A 14,236-nucleotide genomic window follows, 5' to 3' on the forward strand; every position below is an offset into this window, starting at 1 on the left:
TTAATGGCTGTAATACTGTATTTTTTCTTCAACAAACCCCCAAACCCGACCTTTATAAATTTTTCTTAAAAGCTATAATTTCTTAAAGAAACGTACTCCTGCAAGAAATGACAAATTCTCAACATTTTAAATGCATTAGTATAGGCATCTGTATCAATAAACTAGAGGCAGGCAGCTCTGCAAATTTTTGAGTTTATGAGAAGAACAAAAAAAATACAACAACAATAACGAAATACGTATAACTCTTGCATCTTCTCCTCAGACTGGAATGGGACACCTGCGTGTTACTAAAGAAGGCCTTCGTCTGGAAGGGGAATCAGAATTCTTATTCCCTCTTTATGCCAAAGAAATCCATTCTCGAGTGGTAAGCAGATAGTCTTTCAATAATGCTGAAGAAATATTAATGCACTTATGAACAGTTTAATTTAGGCAAAGTCCAGGCATCTGTCATGGAAGTATGTGTGGGTGTGGGTTTGGGCATGTGGTGTGTGTGTGTGTGTGGGGGGTGTCTGTGTGGGTGTGTGTGTCATGAAAATGTGTGTGTGTGTCATGGAAGTATGGGGGGGGGGGGGGGTGTATGTGCATGCAAACGGTTTTTTGCATGCTTTAGAAGCTGCAAGGTCAATGTTCTGATGCTGTGGTAGAATTAACATTTTTCTCCTAGGCATATGATAAAAAGTAGCTCAAAAAGGAGTTACAAAGGTCAGTGTGTGTAAGTAATGCTGAAATTTTAAGAGTATGTAAGAATTTAAAAATTATTTTTAGCGAGATTATTTTTTGATGCAGGCTTCCCTGTGAAACTGATTGTTTTGTTTATTCATCCATTACAGATTGGTTTCAGTATTTCTAAAACCAGTGGATCCTATTGGAAAAATTACAATTTCTCTAATAAGTTCGGGTTTTGTCACTTTTAGGGCAACAATATTAAATACATGATATCTTTATATACTTATGTATATAAAGTCTGCAAGACTAAATTAAAAGATTTAGGATTTAATCTTTTTTACATAGGCAGAGAATTTTGTTATTATTGAGATAAAAAAGGAATAGCATACTTGGTCAAAGAAAATATCAAGCAGGTTGACTTTAAAATGGCACTGAGAATGGAAATGGTATGAAAAATTTTTATTGAAGTACTGGGTTTAGACGAAGGAAGAAAGAATCTGCATTGGTTTTTAAATATCCAGGTGAACTCTGAAACTTGTTCCAGTAAATTTTTTTGTAGAGCAATATTTGTTTCTGGCCAACAAAATGAATATTTTTCAAAACTATCATCTGTAATCCAAATGCTCACAAAATAAAGCCATGTTTTAGGAACATTGTCATCAACCAGTGGGACGTTTCACTGAATAAAGTATTCAATGATAGTGAAAGCCAAATATGGCTCTTTCATTACTTCAAGCATACAATCTTCCTCAACAAGAAGAGATAGCCAGCTATGAGACTTTTCTGAACCTAGGGGAAAAGTTGGTGTTTGTATCACTATAGCAAGAGAAAATATAGATAGATTTATCAGAATGAGGTTGTTAAAATGCTAGATTACTGAAATTTAAGCAATGCCAACATATTTTATGTCTATTAAGCCTTTCTTTTTCTTTCTGCAACAGGTATTTCCAGTAGCAGAACAGCTCTTACTTAGAGAGTGAAATTCCATTAGTAAATCTATATTTCCATTTTATTTCTTATGCTGTATTCTCTTCTGCCTCATAGGCAGTGGGAGAACTATTTATGTGCTTAAATGAATTTCCCTTGAGGGTGTTTATCCAATAAGACATGTAACTTTTTAAGACCAGAATAGCTAATACTGAAGAACTCCCTCTGCCCCCAAAAATCGTTATGCAATGTTAAACTACCGTTCGTGCTCTTTTAATATTCCTTCCAGCTCTTAATACATTTAGTACAGTATAGGATAAAAGAGGTGTGGCAGTATCTAATATAAGCTTAGCTGTTTAATGACCCATCATGATCATTAGTAGGATGCATTAATTAGAGCCTTCAGGCTACGGCACGTCTCTGCCCCCTATGAACTGATAATTTATTAGACGGGTTTTGTTTGTATGTTTGCTTGCTTTTTAAAATATTTGAACTCTCTGGAGGCTTAATTGGCTATGGCTTGATCTCCTTAGTGCCATCTTTATATTTGTTCTCATAAAGTTGCTTATTTGTTATGATTTCTTTTTCCAAATTTGTTTGTTAGAGAATTGGGCCACTCACAGCTATCATATCAGCTTTCTCCCTTGCCTTAATAGTTTTCTCCTTGCAGTATCCTAACAGCTTTTCTCACCTAATGAGTTCTCCAAAGTGCTAAGAAAGTATGTAGCAGAAAATCTACTTGCTGTGCATCATCTCTGGAGCCTATTACAAGTTTATGGCTTCATTATGAGCCCGACACAAGAGTTGTGGGCAACACCGCTGCATCTTAGCTAATAGATATTCATAGAAAGATAAAAGATGAGCATTTATCAATGTGTTACTAGATTCTAATTAGTCAACAATACACGTGTGGAAGCCACAGGTCTAGAAAACAGTTGATTGCACTTACTTTTGATACTACAAATTACTAACTTATTTTTTAAATCAACCAGCAGCTGTCAAATAAGTGTAACAAAAATGCCCAGATTTGTGAGTCATTTAGCACATGTACTTAAACGTAATATATTTACCTGATCTTTGTTGACCTTCTTTTTCCAGTTCATACTAATTGTCCATGCCTAGTCTGATGGGGCACAGTGGGCAGCAGGGTCTTTCAAAACAATTACTTGTCTGCTCATCAAGACAAGGAGAAGGTTGAGGAGGCTCCAGTGGGCCTGAAGTGTAGAGTATGAGTGGAACATTTGGGAATAAGTTATGGAAATGATGGGAGTAGTTCAACAAGCACAACACCAAGCCGTGAGTTAACACAAGGGGATGTTTTGGTAAAGTAATTCCGCACTGGCTGCAGTCTTAAGAATGACATGAAAGTTTGAATTGCCTACCATAGCTAGTCTGGATTGTGGTGTGGTGTGGTAGGGATGAATAAAGATACCAATTACACCTGCTTGGCATGCTCCAGCTTCCATAAGTAGCACACAATGATGGATAGGCATGAGGCTGATTGCTCTGCAAATGTCCCAGCTGTGATGCAGCTTGTGAGGAGAGTTAAACTGAGCATGAGTGCCATTGCTTTGTGACCTTCAGATGTGATTTTGTATACTGGGACACCAGATATGGAACAGCATAGGGTGTATTAGGCTCAAATCATGATGCAGGGATGTGGACACGCAGGTGATGCTGTTCAATCTGCTGATAGACTTCTGTCATCTTTCTGAGTGGTGGACAAGGAGATGATTTAATTTAGACTGACACTCTTATCTGTACTGTCATCTATTACAGTCAGCTTTGAGCTAGCCTACCTGCCACTTTTTCCATCACCCACTGTGAGTTTCCTTACCAGGAGAGTCAGTGCTAGGTGCCAAAATCAAGCCAAAGCTTACAGGCTGCATGGACCACTGAGGAAGCAGAATGCATATGCATGTTTCTCACCAAGTTAATAAGACAGTATAAATTTGCAGACTGGGGTACTCACACTTCAGTTAAATGGCTGTCCTGTAGGAGTCTTGATTATCTATTGAAATGTAGTAAATCTAGTACTTAAGCTTTTTTTCCAAAAGATAAAATGTTAGCAACCATGTTCATTGGGCCAGTAACACAGATTTTGTTCACCTGAAGTATTCTCTATAACTTTTTTCTTCTTTTAAATCTCATATAGTGAAAGTAATCAAAAATATATGCCCAGATTATTTGATAACACCTGTGTATGGTTTTGTAGCTGCAAAGCTCTTTCAGTGACCGAGTTTAATGTAATAACTAGACTAAATTTTGAAAATTGTTAACATTTCTAATTATTCTGCTGAATCTACTCTTTTTTTTTTTTTCTTTTTTTCTTTCTCCATACTTCAGGACTCATCACTGCTTCTCCAGTCTACTCACAATGTGACTGTGAATGCTCGCAATTCAAATGGGGAAGTCACAGGCAGATTAAATGTCGGTAAGTCTAAATGATTTTTCCTTTTTCACTGTTTTGGAAACATTGTAATGAATATTTGAAAGGCACTTTGAAGAAATAAAGCACTAAATATGTGATTATTTTTTACTATTATGGTAATACTTGAAAAGTCTAGCTGCCACTCAGTAAACGCCAACAGTATCTTTTCAATTTCTCAGTTAAGCGTTAATTCTGTAAATCATAGAATCATAGAATGGTTTGGGTTGGAAGGGACCTTCAAGATCACCTAGTCCCAACCCCCCTGCCACGGGCAGGGACACCTCCCACCAGACCAGGCTGCTCACAGCCCCATCCAGCCTGGCCTTGAGCACTGCCAGGGATGGGGCAGCCACAGCTGCTCTGGGCAACCTGTGCCAGGGCCTCACCGCCATCACAGGAAAGAATTTCTTCCTAATATTGAATCTAAATCTACTCCCTTTAAGTTTAAAACCATTTCTCGTTGTCCTATTGCTACATGCCCTTGCAAAAAGTCCCTCTCCAGCTTTCCTGTAGGCCCCCTTTAGGTGCTGGCAGGCTGCTCTAAGGTGTCCCCAGAGCCTTCTGTTCTCCATGCTGAAGCACCCCAACTCTCTCAGCCTGTCTTCATAGGAGATAGGTGGAGATTCAAATTCAAATATTTGAAGCACTTCTTTATTGCAGTTATGCAAGAAAGGTCACTGCAGAAATTACTCTTTCTTGTGTAAATGTCTGTTGGTAGTTGCAAATCATAGAAAGAAAATGCAACAGGAGAATACAGCTATGTCTCTCTTAATTTCCTAGTATTCCAGAGAGAAATACATTGAAGCGGATGTCCTAAAAGAAAATGCCAGTTCACAACTTGGAAATGTACATGTTTTACTATATTTGGTAGCAATAAGATACCTTGGTATACTAAGTTAAATCAATAGGTCTAGCTACGTGTTGGTGATAGATCTTGGCAGCAAGAATGAGCAGACCTTAACTTTTTAAATTGTATTTTTCAGGCAATAATTGCAACAATATGGGTCAGACACAATGGAATTTTTCTTAGTTTTGTTTAATATTTTTCAACTTTTATTGACTTTGGAGGAAAATTTAACAATTAATTAACTTGTGTCTTCTAAGAACCTCATGCAGCAAAGCATAAATTTCTCCTTATTTAACTGTATGACTAACATGATATGCTTAAATAGTTTACTAGACTGGGACCCAGATGAGCATTCATGAGCAGCTTTTCCATGCTGATGAGACTGTGTAACTTCTGTGGCAATTCCTGTTTGAAGAATTATATCAATTTATTGAACATTTTGCAAGCCTCACTGTTTTCAAACAAACTTCAGATAAAATATGTAATTTAAAACTTACAAAGGAGCCTGCTTTTCCACTTAAGATGTATAATTATACAGTTAATCACGATTTGGCCTTTAAACGTTTTCAATTTTTTTTTTTATTCAATCTATTGATAAAGATCTGAATAATTCCTTTTAAGAAGATGCCCCTAAGTATTTATGAAAACATGATAGTTGCATCCATATATAATTTTGGTAAGAATTAAGGTATGAAATGTACAGTTTCATATTATTAGTAAAGTTATTAAATCAGTTTGCAATAATTAACTATACAGTAACCACATGACCAAACCAAACACATCACATGGTCAGAATTTCTGTGACACAATATGTATGCTGTTGATTCTGACTGCTACATAGTGTTTGTGGTTACCCATCGTGGGACCAGATGTGTATCTGCACTGTGGTCATGTGTCCATCTTGCCTGATGAGAAGAAGTTGTCAGGAGGTCCTTTGGGAAAAGCAGACCACAGAACAAATCATGGACCACCACCCTAATTTATCCAACCTGATCCCTGCCAGTCTGGGAAATTTACAGGTGAAATCATGTTACACAGTAGCCCAAAGGCCTGATGAATTGTTTGACAGGCTGTGTCCAGCCTGCATGAACTAGAACTGCTAATAGGAAAGGTGTGCTATAAAGATGTTCATGAATACTTGGTCCTGTATTGAGTTTAGGCACTTGTCAGACAAGTCACCCCATCGTTAATGGGTGCTTTTGCATGAAAGTGAAAAAAGCTTCTCTGATTTCTGCTGCTCGTTCTGTCATCATATTTTAATATAGTCATGATTCACTTAAAGGACTGTGTCCCTATGGAAATATGGCACCTCCATATTTCAGGCTGGAAATAGAACATACCTTTGGCAGGTGGAAGGTGCATTGCTTCTCAAACAATGTTTCTGCATGAACAATTAAGAAACTTTGTTGGGGGTGGGGGGGGGAAATGTCAGCGCTGAAGAGTGATATGGCCCATTTGGACTTTGGCACCTGTACTGTAACTGAGGTCCATAAATGAGTAGTCTCAGATACTCACCCATAGTGTATCTTTCCTGTTAACAAAGACAGCTTCAGTGCTGGAAGCAATGTAAAGGATATATTTTACTGAAATGAAAGATACTTTACTTATTGTGCCAGCCAATGGGTATAGATCTTACCTTAAGAAAATTAAGCCTGGCAAAAGTAACAACAAATCTCAGACCATCTTTTCTTTTTTTCCCTTCCCAGTTACCCTTAGTCTTCTGAGAGCATTAACAAAGATCTGTACAGAAAGTGAGATGGCATGTGCTGCCTTAAATAAACAGAAAGTTTAAAACATCTGCTCTGTAAGGCTAGAGGCATCTAGATTGAAGAAAACTTGTGAAGACCTGATAGACAGAGAAGGGTCAATGGAAATGTTGTAGAATATGGACTGTGGTGTTTAGCAGGTAGAATTCTGCTGGATGAGAACTGTCTCATCATTGGTGAATCATTTATAGCAAGTATCACCCATATTTCATATTTTCCCTTCTTATTGGTATTTTAATTCTATTTCTCTGCTTTTCATCACCTGGCTTTCCTGGCTCTATTCCCAGTAACATGTCGTTCAGTAGTTTTTGTACCCTATCATCTCAAGCCTCTTCAACCTTTTCCTAAGGGAAAGCCAAATACTTAAGAATTGTCCAGACAAAAGGCTGTCAGGCTGTGCAGAGAGGCTGTATCTAGCTTAGGCAGCATATGAGGAAACCAGTAGGAAAGAGCAGAATATAGACTGGAAGACATGCATCTCAAATCTTTTAAAATAGTTCAGTGTACAAAGCCACTTCACATTTAACATTGAGGCAGTGAAGTTCTCTGACAGCATTCTGGCTTGCTCTACAAGAAGTACATTGATAAGATGGTGAAATAATGATTTGAGTCTGGGAAAATCAAAACTACATCAAAATGAAGTGCTAGAGTGCATTTGCATGTTATTTGAAATATTTGATGTTTAATCTTTTTGACTGGCAATTATATGTATTGAATTAGTTAATAATTGGTCTTATGTGCTGTTTGGTGTAGTTGGTACCATGGTAAATACTAACATGAAATATTACTAATATTAAATCATTCTAATTTTAGCCTGATAGAAAAGTGTTCAAAGAGCAGTAAAAGCTTGATAAAGAACTCTGTTAATATCTAAATATATGGTCAAACAACAGTGGCTGGGGTAAAGTGATAGCCTATTAAAGTAAATGACCATCGGTATTTTTAGCCATTGTCCTTAGCCAGTCATAAAATGCATGCACATAAGATGATGTTCCCATATAAGAAGTGTGAAAAATTGGTGGCTGGCTGATTTACTTCATATGCATAAGCCTTTGCTAAAGAATTAATGCCTTCCACAGTTGCCGGCATGCTGGAATTATGTTTTAATACTCTATTCATCTTACAAATATGAGTAGTTGCCATTGTGAAGGAGCTGTATAGATAAGTTTGGGATCATTCCAAAGATGACAATATAATACAGTATCACTTGTAAGATCATAACAAAAATACCTTTTAACTCATAGAAGATTGGATTTAAGTGACCTGTTAAAATATTTTAATGTTACTAAGACAGATTTAAATACCCCGTCTTTAATAGAAGTAATTCACAAGAGAGATCTGAAACAAATCTTTACTTGAGGAGTTTCAATGAAGTACTCACTCGAGGACAACAGGCACATATTATGCAAAAATGAAAAAGGGTTCCCTCATGAATCACAGATACAGTAAAATGACATCAAATGCAAGCAACTTCCACCATGAGCACTCTTGTTTTAAAATTTCTACATGCTACTCAGTTTACCTGCGTGACATGCTTCTTGCAGGAGTTATCTATATATATATATATACTATATATATATATATATATATATATATACACTATAGGCTTCATTGCGGTTTGGACAGTGTTCCATAATTACACTGCTTTCAGAAGCCTCACTGAATGCAAATACATTTAATAGCTTGCCAGGAAAAGAATACCTTCAAAATAATAGGGGTCATAACTAAAAAAACAGACTAATTCTGTGCTCTACTCTTTTTACTTTGGTATCCCTCTGGATGACAGATACACATTTTGTTTGACTTCCTCTTTAAAATCATTTAAACCTCATATATCACCGAAATGCATATTAAAACCAAGTAAATAATTAAAAAATAATCATTTAAAGCAAAAAAGCAAATGGGACTTTTAGTTAAGGGATCATGGGGATGTGATTGCTTTGAAAATACTTCTGGGAGAAATGGAACTTAAAAAAATCATGTTGGCCCACAGATAGCAAGAAAGGAATCTAAGCAAGGCACAGATGTGGGAAGGTACAGAACTGAGAGTCAGAGGGTATTAAGAAAGCCATGGAGACCGATGCTTATAGGCAGGGCAAGGATGTCTACAGAACAGATGGTAAGTATTTTCAATAGAACAGCTCCTGTCTTTAAAATCATGAATAAGATTCAGATGTCATTATCACAGCTTGCTCATCAACCTTCAGAACTGAAATATCTAGATAATCTAATCTTGATAATCCAAGAAATCCAAGAAAGCAATTGAAGAAAGCTGCTAACCGTTATCTCCAAGATTCCTGTTCTAACTACGTCAAAGCCTTGGTCAGTTGCAGAATAAAAAAGAAATGTATCACCTTTGATTTACACCCTGAGCAACTTAGTGTAAATTTTTCAATTTTGTCAGTAATGAATGATAAGAAATAGATAATATATATAAAAGAAACATATAGACGATATAATCAGTGATCACATACTTAAGAGCAACATTGGTATCAAACAGTAAATGATGCTTCACCTGAGTAAATATATGCTTACATATATAGCCTACAAGCAGATTAATATAATCCAGTCAAATTTTGCAGTGTTGTTCCATTCCCGAATATTAAGTGGGTGAAAAGCAACATGTTGCCAACTATATTTACTGAAAAGTAGGGCCAGTTTTTGAAAAGGTCCATTTTTCAAGGATCACGTAAGGAGACTTCAACCTACAGAAGACCCTAAGTCCTGCCTGTAATATGGCTTTTTCAGAAGAAAAAACAATAAACCACAAAGGAAAAAGGCTTCCAAAATCATGCAAGGTCTGTGAGAACAGATTCCAGTACAGTGGGCTGCTGGTCTTCCTCCTAGTTCAATCATTTACACCAAGGAACAGTAATATCAGTAGCTCCAGGTCAGGGGTTCACTTCAAAGTATTTTAAAGCTAGAGGGAATTTATTTAGATTGCTGTTCTGTACTTTGAAACATGAAATCGGCACCACTCAGAAAGCATGAGAATATGGTAAAAGTCAAAATGGTTTATGCAGTCTGAAAACAGAATTACAGTCAGAATTCTGCCGAGAGACTATTTTCATATCCATTACGTTAATCTGAACAGCTGTTACAATGAGAGCATTTGTGCTATCCCACCCCTCTTTTTTCAAACAGGAGCAACATTCTAAGGAAACAGATAAGTGTCACTACCTAATATATTGCTTCATTAGCATTAATTGCCATCTATAAACTACTGCTTTCCAATGTCAGATCATTTCTGGTTTTCTTATCAGCATTTTGATTATTTTTTTTCATGTTATGGTATTTTTTCATCAGAGACATAATAGGAAGAAAACAGTGTTAATGAAGCGTGATGTATGTAAGAAGAGTTTGATGGTATTCTTGCGGGGAAAACCCTGAAGCCAGTTGCATAAACTTGACTTAATTAATGACACTGTAAAATGATTTAGCTTTTCCTTCTTTATTTTTCCCAGAAGGCTTTCATTAAAAACTCCATTTTTGTCCAAATAAATTCTTTCTTATCTTTAAGATAAAAGCCAGAACATATTTCTTGAAGATCCTTCTACTGCAGGAAGATGATTATTTGCACAATTTTAATTGCTGTCCAGCTGGGTTATAAGAAGGAAAGATACAACATAGGAGTAATTAACAAAAAGATAAATCAGAAACTTCATTGAAGTATTTTTGAGGTGATTAAGTCTTCCTATGATCAAGAACTTACAGTATTTGTTCCAAGGGGATTAAAGTAAGGATTTTTACTTCCAGAAGTTTAAAAATTTTTTGGTACCAATGAACATGATCTTATCACGACACATGTGCTAGTTTTATTTAAAAGTAAAATTTAGTTGTCTCAGATCAGGCAATATTTAGAGAATCACAGGTGGCTGCTAAAACATCCTACGGGTTCTTAACCAACCCACTTTTCTGATTTCCTGTTTTAATCCATGGCAGATGTGTTTCTGTTTATAGTAAATGCATATGCTGTTAGTCTTTTGTGAGACCATTGTGTACTTGAATGGATATAATGTTGAAAAGAAGCAAACAGCAGAAAAAAGTTAGTAGTAGTCAATATACATTTAAAGCTAGCTATGCATAGCACCATGAAAACTTATTTATGAAAAATGTAATTCAGTCATTACAGCTACAGTTTAATATTTAGACTCAAATGAAAAGTGTCCTCTTCAGCAAAAAAAATGTCATTGATGTCTATGTACCATGTGTAGTAAGGTACTTAGCATAGCAAAACTTACACACCCTGTCCCCAAATATGATAATCTTTGTGAAGATATATGTGATGATGTTCAGGGTCAGCAATGCTGACTTTAGCCAGACTTTTAAACATCCTCTAAAAGTTAATCAGGTAGTTTATGTGTATTGCCAGCTTGCTTAAATATTCCAGCGTCACAGTTAAGGGAAAATTTAACCTGGCCAAGCATATTTGAATCCTGTGCTGTCACTTCTCTTCTGTGTCCAGCAGAGAAAAGCAATATGCATGTAAGTCTACAGAGCTTAGCTCTGAAAGGCTAATGTTTGGGAAATCATTTTTTATCTGGAGAAAGAACTAGATAGTGGATACCTGTCTCGTATCAGAGAGCAATTACTCATCTGAGTAGCCCCATTCTCTCTTCATTTCAATGGGAGAAAGGAATTCAAAGTAAGTGAAGAAAGGGGAATTATTAAATATTTTACTACCTTCTTGACTTTCACGGTCTTCAGTAAATTTGCAACCCTAAATATATTTTGGCTTGTATGGTATAGTAATCATTAACGTAAGTCATTGGATTATAATTTGAAGGTAGCTAAAGGTGAGGACAGTTCCTGTACTTCGTTCCTTTAAAGTAATAGGAAGATTGAATTCCTGGCCATTGGTTAAGGCTAGATGAATTTGTGAAGGTTAGCTTAAAATAGCTAAAATTTATTGTGACTATAATCTATTATAGAATTTGGATAACTAAGTACATCTAAAATCCTAGTCATTTCAAGTGTATTAGTACTTCTTAAAGCTAACAAGACTCCCGAAGGCAGTTCAGTGGCCCAAAAGGAGCTAGATCCCTACCTTTTTTCGCAGCAGGTCTGCAGAAGAAGACACACACACCCTCCATCCTGGTGGACTACTTGAACATATATCTGCAGTGTACCCTTGTGGCAACGAGAGGTCTAATAGCTGCACCTTTCCACTCCTGGGGGACTGCATCTGCAATACTGTTTTAAGTCCTCTTTGGTGTGACAGAGCTATGAGCAAAATGAGGAGACTCAAACGGGGAGCCATTAGGAAGGTCAGAAAGTGAAAGCATGTGAAGCATAAGAGGGTGAAGAATCTGTGGGTTTTTAACCTGCAGAAGGTTAAAGGGGGCTCCTAACTTCTGCTTGCTACTTAGAGGGCTAGAGACAAGATGAAGCCAGACTTATCAGAGGTGCACAGGCAAAGGGCAAGAGGCAATGATTATAGTTTGCAGTGAGGCAAAATGCAGCTGGATAGAAGGCAGGGACAGGGGGGTGGTGGGTAATACCACTGTTAGAATGGTTAACCATGGGAACAAGTTGCCCAGGGAGGCTGTTGAATCTCTTTCCTCAGAGGTATTAAAATTCCACCTCAAGACCCTGAGCACCTTCATCTAACTTCCAACCAAGCTGACCCTGCCATGAGTAGGAGGTAGGACTAGGTGAACTCCAGAGGTGGCCCCTGACTTGCATTCTTCTGTGATTCTATCTTGCCCAGTCTTCAGCTGAGACTCTGGAAGGGCTCAGGTTGCTTACAGACCCCATGTCAGACTCTCTAGTCTGATGTAGAAGTCTTAGATACTCTGTGGCATCTAAAATAAGCTGAAGGCCAGGCAAAGAACACCAAAGTACATATAACAGCACTAGACAGCAAGCCATGCCCCGTCTGTTTAATCGGTCCTCTCACATTGTCCTCTGCCCAGATCCAATAGGCATGCTTAGAATACTCCTGAAACAGTGTTGGAGTTGACCTTATGCAAATACACCAATGGCTTGCTTTAACAAAAATAAATATATAATTGGAGGAAAAAGAATTCCTATTATACAGAAGATAGAGTGGTTAAAGTATTCGCTCAGGGATGAGAGACTCAGATCAGCTGTCTTCTCTGCATACAGGGTTTCAAATTGTCATGCCTCATCTCCTTTAGTACTTTCCTTTTCACCTTACATGTCCGAGGACTGTTTCACCCTTTCCTGTTGAAGTTATTTGTTGTGCAACAGATTATGGATTCATTGGGCCTGAGAGAAAAGTTGACACCATAGCCTTTTTGTCAGTTCACTGCTTGAGAAGCATGATCTCCTATTCCTGCCATGGTTTCTACATGCAATAATCCATTTTACAGTGAAATATTTAAGCAGTTTATTTATTTATATTTAAGTATTTTATAAGGATATTACCTAGATGAATAAAGATGTTTAGTTAATCTAGTAAATTTAGATTAATCTAGTTAATTTAGTAAATTGCTCTGAGAGCAGGAAGTACTGCCACCTAAATACCTAACACTAGTTTGGGTTGCCAGTGTCTGCATGATCAGTGTTTGCAACCATCATTCAGAACCAATTTTTTAAAGATCTCTAGACTTGGGTTCAACCATAGAGAACAGAAAAGTGTAAGAAGTGATGACAGTAAGGCATCTTTACCTTGATCTGAGAGGACATAATCTTTGCATCCATTGCATAAAAGGAGAGCTGAGAGAAAAAGAGGAAACAGGAGCAGCAAGTTTTCTATTAATGTATTAGAGATGTTTTTTCAAAGTGATGAGAAATGTGTGATATGGACATAAAATGTATATATGCAGCGTGCTTCATGTTCTCTGTAATAATGCATTCGTTCTAATAAAAGATCAGCAAGTACTTCCATACTATTCCATATGAAAATCTGGCTATTTTTATGCTTCTGAAAGTAATGGCTTTACATTTATTGGTATTCTATTACTCGTGGAACTAGAACTGAATCTGTAGGAGTATTACATTTTTAATACACTTTTAATGAGATCTTATTTTAAGTTAGGTGCTTTAATTGAATAAAAATAACTAAAAAATGAAATTGCATAGCAATACCCCAAAGCACTCAGGATTTTTACTTATATTCAACATTTCACTGATTCTACGTGGTAGGAGAAGAGTGAACATACAGAGTAGGTGACAGCCATAGGTTATCAGAAACAATGGCTAGCAGAAGAGAGTAAGAAAAGAAAAGATCTGAAATTGAGTAAGTCACTTTGTGTTGGAAAGCCTTTTCTTCTGAAAGATCTAAAGACAAACTAGAAGTATTTAGTACTTGGCAGAACTAACTGGATTTGAAGAGCCTGCCTACGTGTTACCAATTTCATTGACATTAAACATTTGTGGATATGTATTTTATGGCAGGCCCTATTTTTGATGGAAGATTCTTTGCCATCTTGTCCTATATTGGCCTGGAATTCAAAGGTCAGGTAGCAGTAGCAGGGAACTCATTTAAATGTTTGACTGAACAAAAGACTTTCCTTCCCTGGAAAACCCCTAGGGGAGTCAAGATTGAGGGGGAGAAACAAAAAGGAAGACTGTTTAGCAGTGTGCTGTTTTGCAGGCAATAAATCAATCGGGTTTGGAACAATTTTTCATCAT

The 14,236-nt window shown here is 36.9% G+C and overlaps 1 protein-coding gene and 1 long non-coding RNA gene across 9 annotated transcripts in view; one reads left to right on the forward strand and one right to left on the reverse strand.

Annotated features, from left to right (window-relative positions):
* Positions 1–14,236, reverse strand: part of LOC308059287 — a 159,022-nt gene that overhangs the window by 133,044 nt on the left and 11,742 nt on the right. The window lies entirely within an intron of this gene.
* SGCG (sarcoglycan gamma) overlaps positions 1–14,236 on the forward strand; it is a 155,277-nt gene that overhangs the window by 104,284 nt on the left and 36,757 nt on the right. For all 8 annotated transcript variants that reach the window (XM_080376369.1, XM_080376375.1, XM_080376376.1 and 5 more), the window contains 2 exons: positions 263–364; positions 3,940–4,027. In XM_080376369.1, coding sequence (XP_080232495.1) covers positions 263–364; positions 3,940–4,027 — 190 coding nt within the window. The remainder of the gene's footprint in view (positions 1–262; positions 365–3,939; positions 4,028–14,236) is intronic.

The sequence above is a fragment of the Falco punctatus genome, assembly GCF_963210335.1.
Source record: "Falco punctatus genome assembly, chromosome: 2".
NCBI lineage: Eukaryota > Metazoa > Chordata > Aves > Falconiformes > Falconidae > Falco > Falco punctatus.